General features: G+C 39.4%; 1 protein-coding gene across 1 annotated transcript in view; it reads right to left on the reverse strand.

Moving 5' to 3' along the window:
- Positions 1-20,752, reverse strand: part of CDH2 (cadherin 2) — a 208,059-nt gene that overhangs the window by 160,813 nt on the left and 26,494 nt on the right. The window contains exon 2 of the mRNA XM_037127843.2: positions 17,946-18,057. Coding sequence (XP_036983738.2) covers positions 17,946-18,057 — 112 coding nt within the window. The remainder of the gene's footprint in view (positions 1-17,945; positions 18,058-20,752) is intronic.

Here is a 20,752-nt window from a genome sequence, read left to right on the forward strand (position 1 = left end):
GCACAATACAATTAAGTCAGAAAAATGGGGGGTTTATTAGAGTTGGAGGGGGAGTTGTCCTAGTCTTGCCCTAAGGCTATTTCAGTACAAATACAATTAAAACATCCATAAAAGAACAAAAATGTGTGACACTTCCTTTTTCATTTGATATACACAAACAAATTTAAGGTTAACCTACTGTGACGCTCTCTGTGCTTAGACATCAAAGTGCACAGGGAATGTTGGCCAAGGATGACAGTGGCCACATATTTCGTAACATTCAATGATTACCTATAAACTCATAACCCTAAAAGAATGCTCAGTGATGAAGATGTTAGATAAGGAACAGAAGGATAAAGAAATGATCTGTGAGGAGTTGGCCGCTATTCTGAGATACCTTGAACATTCCCAGGACATATAACCGAAGGAAAGAGTAAAAAATTCTGGTTAGTAGGCCGCTAACAACTAAATGGTGTTGATGGTAACCTATGACTACACTCTTGATTGGCTTTAAAAATTTTATCATAAATTTTAATTCTGTGTTGGCTTTTGCTTTTTTTCTGAATTGAGTATGAAATTAAAATGAATTAATAGGCAACAACAGAATAGGTAATTAGGTTCCGAAAATCTTTTTAAGTTGCAACTAAGTCTCATAATCATATCATTTATGTAATTTCATAGAACTCAGTGAACTCGGTGAACCGAGAACTCGGTGAACAATAAGATATTATAAGTGTGCACCTCAAATACCAGATGTATGTGTATTTATTTCTCATATATTTGACTTCCCTCCAAAAAAGCCTGGCTGCTAAGCTGTAATATTCAAAGTTTCCCTTTAATATGCTTCAGTGGCATTCATGAATTAATCAGCTAAATAAGTGCTGGATGTAGCATTAACCCCATTATTAATGAGGCTAACTCCTACAGAAAGAAGAAAAGCATAATAAATCAAACGAGCTTTGCCAACGTTCAATACGCACTATTTATTGGGTCTGGCAGATCCACCAGTGGTACAAACCAAAGCCTATGTAAACTGTGGTTTTGCTTATACCTGAAAGTAAATTCGTACACTAGATTCCAATGCAACCAACAAGGGACAGGTCATACCCACAATCTCTAATGACACAGGAGATATATCTGTGTGCACATGCACACCCAGATGTGCACATATGTATGTGTATACACACATACATATGTGTATACATATATATGTGGGTACACATGTATGTGTATGTGTACATACACATATATATCAGATGTACCCTAATTCACTCAGAGCAATGAGGCAGCATATATCATGTGACATTTGTCCTTCAGAATTGCCATTGTATGATCTGCCTAATAGTTACTCTACTGCAAATTATACTTGCCTTTCAAAACATCTTGAGTCCAAAGTTGACATATTTCTAATGCTGCTATTTTTCTCTGAAAAATTACTTCCATTAATTTAATATTTTAAAATCACAGCTACAAAATTTTAAACTCATAAGGGACATTATTATCTGCCTATAAAAATCTATGTACAACTAAAGCAGATATCCTTCCATTATGGTAATTATCAATAAATGTTTGAAAGAAGTCAGCCTTCATGTCTTTGGTTAACATAAACCTAAGATAAAATATCAAAACTTTATTTTTCTTAATGAAAGTACAGCTTATGATTTGCAAACAGATATCTATTAGACTATAGTTCTACACACAACTTAAAAAACAAATTATTAACTTATAAACAGTGAATGATGACCCTGTATGTCGATAATTCATATACTTTTCTTATTACTCATTTTAGGACACTGAGAACTGCGTAAGAAAAGCATTATTAGGTCAAAGAGCAGAAGTTTTAGAACAATGCAGCATTAAGCATAGTGTCCTTGTTCTTCAACTTCCTTGGCAGAATAATGAATATCTCTTTTAATTTATAAAATTAAAACATCATAGTACTCACAGCTAGCATAGGACTGTGAGGTATACAGGAGCTAATTCTTTAAAATTTTGTTCATATCTAATATAGAGGGTTCCATAGAGAAGTATTAGAAGCACGTGATCATTTTGGAATTGCATTAACACTAACAGAGTGACCGTGGGCATGGGTAAGTCATGGCTGGTCATCAGAGTCCATTTCTTCCAGGGAACAGGCAGAAACACTTCTGGAGACTCCGGAGCTGAGTACTCATTCTACCCCAGAAAGCAGGGTGAATGCACTGCTTTTCAAAGTGCAGGTAACAATAGATTGTTAGTATAAAATGCAACGGAAAATGAAGTGTATCACTGTCAAAGGTAAGTGTACTATCTTGTGAAATATGTATGTCATATACATGTGTATGTGTGTGTATATATATGTATACACATATATATGTATGTGAGAATACAGGATCGTGATGTGAACTATATTTCTAATAATGTTTCCCAGTCATAATAATTTGAAAACTACTGCTCTCAGAGACATGGGTATGCACTCATCCCAAACAGGACATTTGTGCAGTAATCACACCAATGCTACCTGCGGTCTACATGACAGAATTAATTGACACATGAGAAACCAGGGAGCATGGAGGTGTGAGCAGCGCATCTGAGCAAGCCCCTTTCAGGGAGCCCTGGAGGAGAAGATTTTGGCTCTGGCTGCAGTGACTGAAATCTAAAATTGTGTTACCTCCTTTGGCGTGCAGAGAGTACCCTTTGGGGTACTGCTGCCAGGACTTTCTAAAGGGGAGGTCAGCTGTGAGGGCGACAATCCCTCCTACAGTGTGGTCTGGAAGAGTGAAAGAATGAAATTTGCTGGGGAGGCTGAGACTTCTGCAACCCCAAATTTTGATGGGTTAAGAGTTAACCCCTTCAAGAGTTAATTAAAAGTTTAGAACCAGACACATTTGTGAGCACACACACTCACCCATTTAATGAAATCTTTATTTTAAAAAAACGTTTTCTAAGCTAACCATATATGTAACCAAAAACCTGTTTCAAAAATCTGAAAAGCAAAGGTCATTTGGGGTCAATAATACTATATAATTTGTTGACAGAATGACCTATACACAAAAGCTCGAATAAGACATTCTTAGTTCCACAATATTTGAAAGTCACATTTTCCTTTTAGGTTTCGTTTGACCTACTCACAAATCTACATTTACAAAATACCTCGTAATTTTGTTCAAACATACTACCTGTTTTGTTCAAACAAATATCTTTTTCTGCTAGGAACTTCTCTACGCAATATTCGTGGCTCAGCAAAATTCATATGTTGAAACCTACTCCCTCATGATATTTGGAAGGAAATCCTTTCGGAGGCATATGGTCATGAGGGTACAGTCCCCACGATGGCATCAGGATACTTATCGAAAAAAAATAATAAAGTGCAGTGAGCTCCTTTGCCCCTTCCTCTCTGTGAGGGCACAGAGGGAAGACCACTGCCTGTGGACTGGGAAGCAAGTCCTCACCAAATCAGCCTTGGTCTTGATCTTGTACTTTCCAGCTTACAGAACAGTGAAAAATAAATTTCTGTTATTTATAAGTAATCCAGTCTCTGAGACTCTGTTATAGCAGCCGAAATGGACTAGGACAGAAGTAAAGAAAAAAATTCCTAGTCAGTGAATTGTCTGTCAGCTTTAAAAAATCTAACATGCTGAATAGCATTCGCACCGCTATTCTGTAGAAAAAGAGGCCACAAATGTAAAGATCGTCACAGCAAAGTCCCTATGCGAGCACACTGTGGGGTTTCCATGACACCGCCTTCCTTTGCATCTAGACAAGTTACAGGAACACTTTAATAGAATCCTCACATAGCACATCAATCACTGCCATGGTGATTTTCTATTAAGATCTGACCTAGAAAAAGCCCTTAATTTTCCTTCCTCTACTCTCTATCTTACAATATAGCCTTGTAAGAGAATCAAAATATTTTGAAAGACATTTAGGGAAAAAAAAAACGGTCCTTTTAAAGAGAAGAAAAAAATTAAGTATAAACTACAGAAAAAATTGTTCCCAAAGCAGTTTTTCCCTCCCTCCCTCCTTCCCTTCCTCCCTCCCTTTCTTCCTTCCTTCATTTTTGTGGCCTGAAATAGTGTAACTCTAAAGCTTAAATTTTCTTTTCACCCAAATACTTTCTACCAATTTCACAAGCTAGCATCCCATTTCCATCTTTCCCAATTACTACCTAATTTTTTTTAGATTTCCATACTATTGCTGGCAATAGATGATACTCTCTGTGACCTTAGTTACGAGTACATCTCTAAACTTTTGTTCATACTCATTCATTCACTTAATCTGCCAGCTAGTGTTAACAGCCGAATCTGCCAGGCACTGCGCCAGGCATTGGGAGTACGGGGTGAATAAGTGACCCAGTCCCTACCCTGTACAGCTGACCACCACCCTGGGATTAGAGCAGAAAAGCACAGACCCATAACCAAAGCAATACCTTTCATCCCTCTACCCTGAGGCTTTCCCTTTCTGGCCATAATCATATAAAACAGATTCTTATTCCCCCGAGGTTATGAAATCTGTGCTCCCATCCTCACGGAGACCTTCTGTAAAACCCAGTATCAGTGAGGATGTAAATCACTGCCCATAACAGAACACTCACCTTATACAACCTTATGCAATGGATGGGGCTTATCAGCTAGCATGCCTAGAAGCTCAGGGATAGGAAAAGCTCAGGATTTTTATATTCAGCCATTTAGTAATTGCATCGAGGGTAAGGTTTCTCTCCTCTCCAAACTGCCTAAAGTGGATGACTGACAAGAACTCCGGAGCATATTTGCTTTTTTATTCCTGTTGAGGGAGAGGAAAAAACCATCAAGGTCAAGGGCAGGAATGGGAGTGCATGGCTGGGGGAGTGAGGTGCAAAAGACATAGAAAGGTTTGAGAGAGAACTCTATGTCCCTGACGTTGACCTCACTGGTCCAGAGGGTCACAGGAATAGGGGTCACTGTACTTCTTTCCTAGGACCAGAGGTGCACTAAACCTCTTCTAAAGCTACATACTGCCCTAAGGTGGCCAGAAGGAGGTACCCAAATAGTAGTTGAGGGAGAAATCTCAGGGCAGGTCACCATGATGCCCACTACACAGCTGACTTACACAAAATATTATTCACTGTTTAGAGCCTTTAAAGTCAACTTCATTCATATCATCCTCTCCAGAATCCATAATTGCCTGATTTTCCTTCTCAGCTCTAGATGACTCCCACCTTATCAGCCAACTGAGTCCTTCACTGAGCCACTCAAGGATCAAGATTTGGACCCGCCAGTCTACATTTTGGGGGGGGAATACCTGCCAACAAAACTCTTCCTCCCATGTCAGTCTAATCTCTCTCTCTCACACACACACATACTCCTTATCTACCTTTCCTCCTTATCTATCCAAACTGCCACTTTCCAAAGTGTCTTCTCCAATAACTGACTGTTGCCGGATCGAGTCCCTCATTTATCTAAATATTCAGGTGCATCCTATGGAGACCTCAGTTTATTAGGAAGGGTACAGGAGTGGAAGTCCTGAGACCTGGGTTGAAGTCCTGAAGCCACCACTTGCTAATGGTATGCTTTGAATAAATCACTTGAAAACTGTTTATGTCTGAATCTCCTTCCTGTAACACAGGATCAGCACTTTTGCTGGGTCATTGTAAAGACTAAATATAATTTCTATTAAGAACCTGGGACATGCAAGTCATTTGATAAATTAAAAAAAAAAGTATTACCATTGTCAGACCACGAAATCTCCAGTTTGCATGCGGTCTCCGGGAGCTCGTCAGTGCCCTGATGTGCCAGATCTTCCCTGAACAGCTGGGATCCCCGGGCAAACAAGAGGATCCATCTCTGTATTGGTGCCCAGTGAACTGCTGGCCACTGTATGTGGCAAAACCTAGATGCTGCTTCATGAGGGCTACATTTATCTTCTATCATCTTCTATAGAAATGAATTTATATTTCTTAAATAGAAGACATTTGTGGCTTAAAGTGTGCTTGGTAGAGATGGTGATGATACAAACTACCTTCTCTCCCAAGACAACAAGTAAAAGAGAATTAGATGTTTCTGAGAACCGATCATAGCTCAAAAAGGTGGAACGACAGTTCCAAACATCTGAGAAAAATTCTGGGTGTACTCATTAAGGAAACAGAGCCAAGTTTATGGTCATTCCTGAGGGGGATGGGGAAATAAGTGTACCTTGACTGGCAAAATGGATTTTAAAACCCTGGAGAAGCAACTCCACGCAATGTGAAGAAATCAGAAGACAGTATTGAGACCACATTCAGCCACTTACCCATGTTCTGGTTGTCTGGGCGTCACTCCACCTCTGTGAATTCATGATGTGAAAACAGAAAGATCCCAGAATTCTACCTGACTAGGAATTTGGGGTAGTTAAAATGAAGTTTATGAAATTGCTCAAGAAGTATAAAATGCCACACAAATATAATACTTTAATAAATAAGTGACCTGAATGCCGAAGGTAAGGAGTTTCTTACACATCCTTGCATGTAGCATTGCTGAAATGCCCACGTTACAGGTACCAGACATATCAATAATCAGCAAAACACAGGATGAACCTGTTCTTAATTGCCTAGTTTATTTAAATGGCTGCTGAAAAATAATAAATTATTTGGGATGGGTTAAGCTACTAGACCTCTGAGAATGAGGCACTAATACAGATTGAGAATTCATGTTATCTACTAATTTGTTAATCATTAGTAGAGTGACAATACCACACTCTGGCTTTATGAATTTGAGCAGTTAATATGAGATTACCTCATAAGGGACCGTTCTCCCAGAATATAAATGCAACAAGATGCTTTAATAAACGTCTTCTGCAGCAACAGAATAGACAAGTCAACAAAATATGCCACAGCAGACCTGTGACTGAAGGAATAAATAAATATTGCACATATATGCAAAATGTAAAAATCTACAGGATTTAATTTCACGAAGAAATTAAGAAAACAAATATTCAGTCCTATTGAGATTTTTCTCTGATCTGTTCATTTAAGTGGATCATTATTTTTGGCCTTCAAAACCATCCAGAAATTCTACAAAGAAATTTCTATAATTTACATGATTACCGCAAATCATGACCATTTTCCCCACTTCCACAGCTAATCAGTGTGAGCTGGGCACTGGCATTTTCCAAGGCAATGCATAGCGACCTCTTTACATACAACGAAGAACAAGTATTTGTTGAGCGAAGGTACAGAACACAAATACTCCCCAGGCTCTGAGCATTTCCATATCAACACTTTATTAAATTCATAATACCTGCTAATCTGAGAACACTTAAAGTGAACTTCTGAAATAAAAGACAAAGTAATAATGAACTGGACCTTATTTGCAGGCTTTAAAAATGTAATTCAACAGCTTAAATAAAGTCAAGTGCCAGCATGAAAGGGGCACATCAGGAAGACCAGTTGATTTCAGAGGAAAATCAAACGCAGTATATCAGGTGCTCCCGCTCTGATAGAATTGCCCTTGGTTAGACCACACACACCATCAGCAAGTAAGCGAAGAGGTCAGGAAGGAGGCGCTTTCAGCCCTGGAAATTAACTCAAAGTGGAACTTACTTTGCTGTAACATTTTTCTTCCTACCAGGTAAAGGAAGATTCTTAATCTCAATTTATTAGCACTTACATTATTAGCTCTAGTCTCCTTATTTGAACATCTGGTGAAATAAATATTCCGATGTTTAAAAACAAACACATATTTAGAGTGTATACAGGTGTATGTTCTGATCAATCATTAACAAAAATGTTCATTAATATCTATGTTGGATGCTGGAATACCTATCCAAAGACAGAGGTAAGCTTCCATATAAAATACAAGAAAAAAGAGGTAATATACCACCTCCAAAAATCTATCTGGATTGATAGGGTCTGGCTACCTAAACATAGAGGAAAGGAATGAATTTGGTTTATGTTTCTGCCATGAAAATGCATACTAAGGCCAACTGGGTTAGTCTGGTGGAAGACCACTTTTATTAGAACCACGTGGAGTTCACTTGTAAAAATACACATTCTTAGAATCCAGCCCTTAAATTACTGGATGGGCCCCAGGAATCTGCATTTTAATAAGCTCACCCCAAAGTAAGTGTCAGGCACCCTAAAATCTGAAAACCAGTGATAATGGTTTACATAAAAGAAGGTTAAAACTAGAGGACTTTGGAAGAGTTATTTCCTGTACTTTTTAATCCAGACATTAGGAACAAAAGTTAAACTGAAAAGAATAAAATCATATAGTACAGAATATGTAACAGTCAATTTAAAAGACAAAACAATGAAAATCCGACAAATCTGTTTCCTCGTAATGGAAGTTTTAAACAAGGAGAAAGAGTGCACTGTCACAGAGAATGACTGGCTGCTGGCACTCGCAGCACAGGGCAGGCATATCCTGGTGTCAAGACACAGGTCTTCAAAAACTCGTGGCATGCTCAATTACAGTCTTGATACAACACAGAGTACACATGCTGGCGTCGAAGACCATGCCATTTATAAAGAGCATAAAGTACATTTTCTTCGAAACAGCAGCAAAGGAAAGCACCCAGAAGAGAAACTCAGCCCACGCTGAACAAGGAAAAATAATAGATGGAGGTGCCAGTGACATCTCCCTTACAAGCGAGCTAATCCCAGCCAGAGTGATCTATACAAGATTCAACAAGAACAATTAACGAGGCAAACTTTAGACACCTGTAGAAATGCAGTTCAAAAACACTGTTACTGAAGGCAAAAAAAAACACACCCTCAGATCTCCACATAGCAGAAAGGATTCTTCTTTGTTCTATGTTCTGCCAGCTTTGGGGACAACCAGCTATTGACATAAAAGTTCTCGAGATGAAACGGAGACTCTGAAATAGCTAGAGATGTTCTTTAATGAGATATGTGCATTTTTGAAAACAGATCATTTTTATTTTTTGTGCAATGAAATTCATTTTTGAGCAACAATCTGAAACTACCAACCAGAATGATCTAAATCCCCTGTTATTTATACATTCCCATTGCTGCAGTAGTTTACTCCATCAACCTGACAGCTATGTCAAACTTTTAGATGTTCCCAAATACCCCTCTGTTCAAATGAGGACTTAAAGTAAGTGCTGACATCGATTCCTCGGGCTACTACGTATGTAGGTTGCCAGTGGGGTCTCCTGATGGTACTGAAGCTATGACCTTTCAGTGGGAAAAAATCAACTCACAGGTCTAACATGCGAGTACAAAAATCAATTTTACAAGTGCAAGATGGTTAGTTGTTCATCTGAAAAACACCCACGAGTTTTAGTTAACCACAGCCTTAAACGGGCCAACAGAATGAGGCCGCAGGTCGCATGCCTGTGCACCCTGGGCTGCCCCAGAAGCACTGCGTCCACATCAAACAGCCTCCAGGACACGCACAGCACACAGGCAGCAGGGCTCGGCTGGGGTGGGGGAACCTCAGTTTCCTCTCTTAGAAAGGCAAAAGGAAGCCAAAATGCTCAAGCTCCACTAAAGAAACCGTTTGATGTGTAGCCTGCAGCAGAAAAGATTTAAGGAGCCAAGGTGCTTATGTTCAGGTATTTGAAGATCTCTTAAATAGAAGTTCCTACGACAGGCATGTTGCCTGTCTTGTTGTCCACCATCGCCCCATTCCTTGAAAACACCTGGCATGTGAAATGATAAAATAAATGACCCTGGAACATGAAAGAATATACTTGCTCTGTGTGGTGCCAAAAGATGAAACAGGCGCCAGTGGGTAAAAATCTTTGGAACATATGCTTCGGTTAAACTTTTTAAGAAACCACTTTTTAACAGCTAGAGCTCTCCAAAGATGGAGCAGACTTTGGAAGGGAGTGATATCCTCCTCATTCGCTGGGAGAGAGTGGCAGTGGCTGGATAACCATCTGTCAAGGATGCTACAGCAATGAAAAACGCTGTTTACATCATTGAACGCCACAAGGGCTTCATTTTTATCCTAGCTACCGATTCTGTTGAGCAAAGCTGCTGCTGACATAAAATCATCAAGCTGAAATGAAGGATTTTAAACCATTTTAGGAGTGACTGAACCAAATGTGTTAAGAGTGGTTCTCAAAATGCAGGTACATAAAAACATCTCTGGAGCTTGCCATAAAAACAGACTTCTGAGTCCACTTGAACTCCTTTCTCTAGTCTACTCCAGGCTATTGTTCTAGCAATTACCCCTCCATTCCTCACCGCTACATATCCCCTGCCTACTGGATTCTTTGCCATCATCATGAAAACATGTTACTCTCATCTTTAAAAATACTCTTGGTTGACCCCACTTCCCTCATCAACTTCTCTGACCCACCCAATTTCTCTTTTTCCTTTGAAAAGAAAAAAAGAAAACCCCAACCTGTGTTTGGCTTCCCTCGTCCACCTGACTGTTAAATAAAGCCAAATCAAAGACACCAGTAACCTCCATGGTACGAGATCAATGAATTCTCAGCCCTTATCTGAGCCGACCCTTCAGCAGCATTTTGCACAGACGATCACTCCCTTCTTTGGAAGCACTCCCTCACTAGCCTTCCAAGACACCACACCACAGTGACTTTTCTCCTACCTCCCTAGGCACTCTTTCTCATTCTTCAGTCACCTCTTGATCCTGATTTCTTAACCCTAGAGAGCTCAAAGGCTCACTGTGAAACCTTTTTCTGTCTTCAGTTTTCTCCTCCTCACACTGGGCTACTTAGTGATGTCACCCTAGGTCATGACTTGGCTAGTTATACACTTAGTGCTGCCCATCTGCAGCCCAGCCCACTCCACTGAACCCAGAACCCACGTTTAAATGTCTCCTTGGCATCTTTGACATTCACCTCTACAGACTCCAACGAAGTTCCTGATGCTGCCCATCACCGTGACTAACATCATTCCCAGTGTTCAGACAAAATATCGCGGAATCATCCTTGAGTCCTATTTTTTCACATCACCTATACAATCTGTGAAATCCTGTCACTTTTTTCCAACCATAGAGTATGAAGCTGAAGTTCTATCTCATACCACATGGACTCTTAGATATGACACCAAAGAAGCAAAATGAGAAAAAAATAAATTAGAAGTCATCAAAGTTAAAACTCTTCTGCATAAAAGGGCACTAAGAAATGAAAGACAACCCAGAGAATGAGAGAAAATATTTGCAAATCATACATATGAAAAAGGTCTAGTATCTAGAATATATAAAGAACTCTTACAATTCAACAACAACAAAAAAAATTAATTAAAAATGGGCAAAGTGTCCACACCGGATTGAGTGCCAGCCTCTGAACCAAAGGATCGCTGGTTCAATTCCCAGTCAGGGCGCATGCCTGGGTTGCAGACCAGGTACCCGGTGGGGGGGGGGCACGTGAGAGGCAACTGATCAATGTACCTCTTGCACATTGATAGCTCTCTCTCTGTTCTCCTCTCTCTAAAAATTAAAAAAATTAAATCTAAAAAAAATGTGCAAAGGACTTGAACAGACACTTCTCCAAAGATGTACAAACAATACACATGGCAGGGCAGTCAACATCATTCATTGCTAGGGAAATGCAAATACAAACCATGAAGTGGCACCACTTCATACCCAGTGGGATGTCTACAGTCAAGACAAACGAAAAGTAAGAAGGTTTAGTGAGGATGGGGAATATTGGGATCCTCGTACATTGCTAGTTGGAATATAAAGTGGATCAAGTACTGTGGAGACCAGTTTGACGGTTCTTCAAAAAGATAAATACAGAATCACTCTGTGCCCTCTCAATTCCACATATGTACCCCAAAGAATTCAAAACAGGTGCTCAATAAAGTACCATATACACATTTACACCAGCACTATTGGCAACCATCACAAGGTGAAAACTTCCCAAATGTCCATCAATTAATGGATGGTTGAACAAATCGTTTACAAATGTAAATACACACACACACACACACACACACACACTCACACACTGGAATACTATTAAGCCATAAAAAGGAACGAAGTACTGACACATGCCGCAATGTGATGAACCTCTGAAATGCTAAGTAAAAGAGCCAAATATAAAAGGGTTTGGGGGGCAGGGGAAGGACTTGAGAGAAAATGCCTAATGGATAAGAGGCCTTACTTGGAAGTGATGAAAATGATTTGAAACTAGATAGAGATGGTGGTTGCAAAATATTATTATTTACTAAATTCCACTCCAGTGGTTCTCTTCAAAATGGTTAATTTTCTGTTATGTGAATTTCACTTCGATAAATTACTTTTTAAAAATATTTAGAATCCAACTCCCACCTCTACTGCAACCACCTTAGTCCCAGCTACCACCTTCTCTCCTAGGTTATCACTAGCGTCCTAACTGGCCTCCTCTTCCCTTCTTATCTCCTTTGGCTTTTTTCTCAACACAATGGCATGATACAATTTTATCGGTCAAACCACGTCTTTCCTCTGCTGAAAGCCTCCCAGTAGCTTCTCACGTCTTCATAATCCAACCAAATCCTACATGGCGCCAGCACAGTGGGGTCCATCCCTGCCGCCACCTCATCTAACCTCATTCCCTGCAATTCCACCCCTTCCTCTCTCCACTCCGGTCATACCGGGCTCCTTGCTGCTCCTCCAATAGCACTCCTGCTTCAGGACCTGTGTACTTGCTGTTTGCTCTATTTCAAACGTTCCTCTCCCAGACACCCGTAGCTCTTGAACCATCTCTGACATCAGTTCTTACTCAAATGTCTTCTGCACAATGATGCCTTCCATGACCACCCTGTACAAACTGCAGAACACATTCTATTTGGCTTCTCTGTTTATTTTTATGCATCCATACAATAAATTTTAGTATTCCAGTTTACTTTCTACTCCTCACTAGATGCTTCCCAGAGAGCTGAATGCAAAAAAGAGAAAGGGGCTCTGTGATCTTAAAAAGACAGATTTTTAAACCATTCAGTTGGCTACTTGCTATTATGTTTTCATATGTGACTTGTGACTTACTTAACCTTTAACACATATCTGGTTGCTAGTTTGTGACAGAGCAGACCCCAACTATTTCAAATCATGGAAGGCTATGAATAACTGCCAAAGGACTTTTAAAAAATGACCACTCAAATGAGCTTATCTTAGTTTGTAGCATTACATTAAGAAATCTAGCTCTAGCTGGTGTGGCTCAGTGGATTGAGTGCTGGCCTGTGAACCAAAGGGTTGCCAGTTCAATTCCCAGTCAGGGCACATGCTTGGGTTGTGAGCCAAGTTCCCAGTGGGGGGACCATGAGAAGCAACCACAACTTGATGTTTCTCTCCCTCTCTCGCTTCCTTCTCTCCCTCTAAAAATAAATAAGTGAAATCTTCTAAAAAAAAGAAATCTAGACAAAAATATATATCAAAAGGGACATAAAAAGTCCAAGTATTAAAGTCTATATAATCACAGTAAAAACAAGAATGGAATTTCTTAGTTCTTATATGATCATATTATATACTTAATTTTTCTTTAAAAAACAAAACTGCCACAAGGTATTAATAAAGCTCCCCATACCTGAGAATCTACATGGCTGCACTTCATTTGTACAGCCTCAGAAATGATCCACAATATTCAAGAGAATGAATGATCTCCATACTCAGTACCTTTTCTCACAATCAATCAGAAATCAGCAAAGTGCAAGCAGACAGCCAACATTATAAACAAGATGTTGATAAACGTACCTTTCAAATATTAAAAAAAATGCATTCAATAATCCAAGGAGATTTATCAAAATGAAACTAAACCCCGGATTTCATAACGAGTTAATACAAGCCTGGAACATAGCAGACCTGCCCAAAATATATACAGCTTCCCAATTCAGAAGTACATGTCACACAAAAATACTATTTAAAAAATGAGTGTAGTTGTATAGTCCTACTAAACTAATAAAAATATTTCAGGACTGTTTTCTAAAGATAACAGCTTCCTCTGAGCATGTTAATGCCAACAAGACTTAATCAGTAAGTAAACTAATCTAAATCAAACTCCAGCTCCTTGAAAATAATCATCATGTGCTGGCCAGAGTTGGTAAGCATGAATGAATTATTGAAAATGTTCTCGGTAATTGCAGGTTGCCATTTATATGCACCACAGTTGGAGCATTTACTTAGGGAAGTGTCGACGCACACAGACCACCAAGGCAGAGCACATGGGCAAGTCACTCTCGCCATCCACACTGAAAGCAGCCCAGATCCTCTCTGCACTGTCGCAGTGTGGCAGTCATCTCACAGTGTCAGAGACACTGCTGGTGACAAAAGGAAAATTTATGATTGCAGTTATTTGATTTTCAGGTAATGTGCTACCACAAGAGATTTTTCTGGTTCAGTGGAGTGTGAGCTAAGCATCAAGGGCTGAATATTCTTTTCCAAAGCCCTAAATTTTTCTGCTTGTAAACAGGCATGCACAAAATACTAATGGTGAACAATAATTGAAAGTTATTTTTCAGGAAGGAAGGTGCCTTATAGCCACCAATTCTCAAGTATGTCTAGTAACCACAAGTCATGGTGTTAAGCGGGAGTGAGGAAGACCAGCTCTGAAATAAATTTGTCCTAAGATGCCTATTAGGCTGGTCCCCATTAGCTCCCACTCTGCCCTGCATTAGGCCATAATGGGTTTTGGTCATCACCATCATCAGAACTAAATTAGAAATCAGGGAACCTGGGTTCTAATTCTAGATCTGTAGCTAACAATCACAAGAGCTATATAATCATGGGAAAAACCTATCATCTCTCTGAGCTACAATTTACTTATCTGTAAAATGAGGGGGTTGGCAATAAATGCTTAAAATTGATCCTAACTTATAAAGGCAAGCACAGAAAAATGCCACAGGATAAAAAAAGAATGTTGTTCACCTGCAGGGAAACATGAAAATGAAAAAAAAACATTATAAAATTAAATGGTAACGAGGATGTAGAAAAGAACTAACATACTTCAGCCCTATAAAAAGAGTCCTACAAAAATGCAAAGAGAAATACTGCCATACTCTACATTCCTTTCGGCCTAGTAATTCTACTTTTGAACACAAATCCCCAAAGAAAATATCCTTAAAGAAAAATCAAAGTTCTCTTTTAAAAGGAAATCTCCATAGCAGCATTATATGTCAGAGAGAAAAACTGGAAACAACCTGTAACTGCAAAAATAGAGGCACAGCTAAGCAAAATCTGGATTCACTAATAGAATGAACAGAGGCCTCCAGAGGCATTTTTTAAACACTGAACTATTTTCAAAAGAGGGGAAATATTCAACATGATATAACATGAAATGTGAACGTTAATCACAAAATACGCTTGCCCTCTTCAGGATTTTATAAAACAAAACATGCTGATGAAAACCAGAATCAAAGCTGGAGGGATAGTTGGTTCACTGGGTCCATTCTCTCTATGAAAGTCATTACATGGCAAACAGTAAAAGCGGGGTGGGGAGAAGGGAATGCTTTCGAAAATACAGTCCAGCTTTTCCATTTCATGTGTCTTCTGTACAGCTTTTCTAACACAACTAATACGGCCTTATACATCTCCTTCTGATTCAGAACATTTTTCAAACACCGCCACAAAGATCGGTACGGAATTGTCTGAAAAACCATCAGCATTCGTACATAGGGATGTATCCTATGAAACCACAGCAGACTTGTGGTTGGACCACTGTCCTCCACTCCCCAACCATCAGCAACGGGAAATTAAGGGAAGCATCAAGAGTTAACAGCTGTAACTTCAACATAACTCTTGACTCTAAAGTCGACCTTAGTGTGTACGGTAGGACTTGCCATGAGACAAACATCTTAGAAAACTACCACATATATTTTAGGTAAAATTAACCCCTTTCCTTAAACACTGTAATCCACAAAACCATGACAAAAGTGACCACTTGTATGGCCCAGCAGGAGACCCCTTTCAGCTTCGATATGGACACAGTAAATGGACTTACCACCAGGACTCACGATGCTAAGTTACAGCAGGGGACCTGGTCCAGTGCATAGCTGTGCCTTGGGGTTATCATCCCACTGAAAACTACCAAAAGATGTGAAAGGCACAAAGCTCAAATTCTTCTAAGTAACGATTCTCCAGAAGAGACTTAACAAATGACAAAACTCTTATACAAAGGAATGCTGATTATCCCAGAAGCCTAAGTTTCCTTCCTTCCAAAAAACTGTTTTTTTCTATGAATCAATATTTGGAAGTTCATGTTTTAAGCTTTGAAATGCTGGTATCTTTTAACATATTCTATGAGTGAATAAGAAAAAAAGTAATCATGTCTCATAAGAGAAAAGTAATCATGTATTTTTAAGGCTAAAAAGTTATAAATAGTAAAACTGGGCATACCCAAACTACAGAAATTCTACCAGGGGCTACCATACACACTTCTTTCAGTGATGGCTATAGCACACAGTCAAAAGTATTCTCAATCTTTCTCATTTAGAACTCAAGCAAATTTCCAGAGGTACGGTTATACTACAAAGACGCTGGCTCACAGCACACCCACGTTCCACTGTCACCAGCATTATCTAATAATTAGAAAAGAGGCTTTCATTTTTGAAACTGTTTCTAGTGACAGACCATATGCTTACTTGCAGCCAATAAATTCAAGCTCTTAGGAAAAGAGATTAGAAGGAATTATCCACTTAAAATGAATCTAAAAAATAAATTTCAAAAATGCAACAAATTCCACTGAGTTTTTTATCTGTCTAAATTATTCAGAAAAATCAAATCAATGTCTTTTTTCAGTATTCAAATAATATTTACAAGTCCCATGGGTCTAAGATGTCACGTAATAATTTGAAAGAAATAAGTTGAAAGAAAATAACACATGCAGAAGTCCAAGACTCACATTAAGCTAAATCAAATCTATACACTTTGATTTGAATTAAACCTCTACCTTGTTCACGATTACCCACTAGATGAAGCAGCCATTCAGCACTGAGACAGACTGATTCAATATTTACTCATTACAGGACTATGTAATGAGGCAGAGACGGGAAGATGTCTTTTTTAAAAAATCAATTTCAGAAAAACCACATAGGTGTGAGCAAATCACAATTAGAGTAGAAATGAAAATAAAAAGATAACCTGCACCAAAGAGCTTTGGTAGCTAAGAGGCTGGGTCCCTTTCAAAGTTCCCTATCAGCGTCTCAGCGCTGTGGTCTGTCTGGGCGGGGGCACCTCACGTGAGGCTGTGTGGCGTGGCTCTGTGCAGATCAACCAGCTGAGGATGCACAGACTTCAGAAAGCAGGTCTCTGAAACACGCTCAGAGGACAGGCACGACTGGTTGGGGGCTGGAATTTAAATACAATTTACCAATCAAGGCTTCTTGCTTTCACATTTCAATGACGTTCTGTGTAGTGACAAGACCGTGAAAATTCAACTAACCGATATTTTATTTGAGTTCAATTAGAGGTAATGGAGGGGGCTTCTCAATTTTGCTCTAGACATTCAACTTCTATTTCAGGTTTTATCTACACTTACTGGCAAGACTTTTCATATGATAACTACAATGAACTCGATCCATATTTAAATAGATGAGTCCATACTTGAAATTCACATATGCTGCAACCAAGTTAGCTATCTAGTAATTTCTATAAACAATGCCCTAACTAAAACATGCCTTTCACTCTCCTGCCTCAAGGCTTTACCTGCTAAACCTGTTCATCATAATTTAGCAAAATATTAAAGTTTGACATGTTTTACCAAAGATAAATTTGGAGTAATTTCTTTAATTCAAAACACTAAGTGGGTTTTTGCTGTAAATAATTTTAAAACCATTCAAATCAGACGTTTGGTAAATATTATCCTTCAAAATACTTAAAATATATGCCGAAGACTAAAAATTAGTTGCGTAAGGGTTTCCACTGCAATTTAAAAATGGGAGAAACACGAAGTATTCAAGAGATCAGGAGCCGTCTGATACTGTACACGAGAGATTCATGAGCTCCTCTGTAATCCTAAAATAAAGGTGGAAACTTCACACTTGTTACACAGTGGAGGTGCCTTGGAGCCTTTCTAGTTTGTTTCAAGAGCACAGACACTCTAGGCGCGAACACATTCAGAGACAGTACCGTTGAGAAGAGGCTGTCCTTCGTGCACACCCTGCGACAGGACCGCGCTGTAAGCGTCTTCAGGAAACCCAGTCTTGCATAACGCGGTTTCAGCAGAAGCCTCTGCAGACGCCTGCAACACAAGAAAAAGAGCGTGCGTGACGACCGCTGCCTACTTCAACACACCACTTCGCCTAATGCCCTGGGTTTTCAACTATCGCGCACAAACACCCCCTTTGTTCCTGAATGGTTGCCATCAGAATGCAGGGGGCAAAGGGTTCATGTTTTTGATAAATGGTGTAGAAGAAACAAATCCCACTTGTCCAGTAAAATCTAAATAATAAACATTCCGGGTTTTTTGATGAACTGAGTATTTCCTCAAAAATGATCATTGTGACTAAAGAACCAGCAGGTGGACCTGGGGCTGGGGCAGACACAGAGTCTGTAAGCTCCACCAGTCAGCACCGCTAACAACTTTCCAAAAAGTATGTATACATTCAAGTATGCAGACTTCTATATTATCATCTAATTGTGAAGTTTGTTTCACTATTTACTCTGGTAATGAAAAAAATGAAATTGCAATACACTTACTGCAGGATATAGAGTATTTTATACTGAGTAAAACCAATCAATCCAAATTGTGTGTGTGTGTGTGTGTGTGTGTGTGTGTATACTTGAAGGACAGGGAGACTCTTTATAAATAAAGACATTAGTCTTTATAAATAAAGAGTAATACAATTATGTTCTTTTTTTAGACTTCACATCGGCTTCCCTTGCCATCTTCCTCTCTATCATCACTTACACAATTAACTCCCTGGTGTGCTTACAACTCCATTATACCAAGTTCTACCCACCTAGTCCTCCAAGTTGGTTTCACCACTTCTTTCAGCCCTACAGACATCATCTGAGCACAACTAGGGCTCACTAGAACTCGTGCAGCATTTGCATTCGTTATAGAAGGTTTACCCCATACTGATGAGGATCTAAAAGGAGGAGGAAGAGTGGATGGAGGCTGCCGGAGGGAGGGAGGGAGGGATTTGAGTAGTGCCTGGGCCAGGATTAGAAGCAGCCTGCACTGGTGAGGAGAACCAGAGATTGCAAGGAAGGAGAAAGGGAAGGCCCAGAAATAGAGACCTCAAGGCAGTTGTCTGAATGAAGTAGCAGCACAGCTTCACAATTCAAGGGCCACCTGGATTATGCATGTGAACTTCTGCAAATATTAAAACGGCAAAAATCCAGACTCATCGAATTGTTATTCCATATTCTGTTCTTTTCAGATACAAGAAAATTTTTAAAAAGTAAATTTGAACTTCATTCACTATATCACACAGTATATCTCAGATAAGAATCTGGAGTAACAGTGAGATAATAGTTCAAACCACCAAATTGGCAAACAGTTTTAAGTCTGTTATGTGCAAGAAAGGGTTTTGAGTATCAAGTCAATGATACAGAGCCACCAACCTCTTTACACAGGTGTTAGTGGAAGCTGGTACAGCCATACTGGGGTACAATTTGAAAAATTCTAATAAAGATGAATTGGAACGTATCCTGCATGGGAAGCATATTCCTGGACATGGGTGCCCCAGTTCCCAGGTGCAGGAATGTTCACTGCAGCCTGGTTATGGCAGCGGAATCTGCAGTCTGTCAAACACCCACCAGCAGGAGAATGGACTAATACATTTCAAAGAGCCAAAAAAGAGAATACTCAACAGCATTAAAGTGGAAGACTTCGAACTACTTTTACCCACAAGGTTACACCTCAAAACGTACAAACAAAAAGTCAGTTTCTTTAACTTCCACGTAATATTGAAAGAGAAATTTAATTATAAAATCAAACTAGAGATGACTTATTTTTAGTAAGTTCAGAAATTTAGGCAATATTCCAAGTTCTAACTGGAGACAAAGCATACCACCATATTAATCTTGCAAAAAATAAAAATAAAAAGGATGATTGATGACTCCATTTTTATACATAATGTTTAAGTACAAAAGATAATGTAACATTATTGACACATGTAGTAAGAATTAAAAAAGTACAAGATAGTGATAATCACTAAAGTTAGGACTGCGGCCACCCCAAAGGCAGCAAGGTAGAAAAGGCATCAGGAAAAAATCACATAGGCAGCTTTGATTTTATTTCTAATAATTCATTTCTTTCAAAAAGAATCTAAAGCAAACAGGGTAAAATGTAAAGATGTAGATAGGCACATGGTGCAAATTATATTATTCTCTACATATTCTGTATACTATGCATATTTCACACTGAGAGAAAATACTAGGGAGAAGTAAGGAGTTGGGTTTCTAACACTCCTCAATTTGGGACACCATGCAGTATTTTGATACTTGCCAGCTCTAAAAATCCAGGCCCTTATCCTGGGTCTGGCACAAAGAAAGCACTCGGTAAGTGAAAGCTTTTTGCTTCTAGCAAACCGGAACAAATAAAGGGAGCTCACTATATCACCTTATAAAATGGGCCAATGTGTTGTGAGTCTCCGCCCACTGATGGCTAGGGGTCTGCCTCTCCCCCTCCAGTGCAGGATTCTGCAGAAGGACGCGGTGGCAGGGTTCCCACCTGGGAGGGCAGGCGGGAGCGAGGGCGTGGCCGGGGGGGGGCAGGCACGGGCAAGCGACGGGAGGCACTGGGTAAGCAGGAGTCTCGGTCCGACTTGGTCGCTTGGGCGAGGTAACCCAAAGACTAGAGGAAACCTGTAATCTTTTCACTTTTTAAAAAACTTTTAAAAATTGAGCTATAATTGTCATACCTTACATCATTTTTTAAAAATTGAGATATAATTGCTATATAACATATATTAGTTTCAGGTATACAA

The sequence above is a fragment of the Artibeus jamaicensis genome, unplaced genomic scaffold (assembly GCF_021234435.1).
Source record: "Artibeus jamaicensis isolate MK-2021 breed Jamaican fruit bat unplaced genomic scaffold, CSHL_Jam_final contig_354, whole genome shotgun sequence".
Classification (NCBI taxonomy): Eukaryota; Metazoa; Chordata; class Mammalia; order Chiroptera; family Phyllostomidae; genus Artibeus; species Artibeus jamaicensis.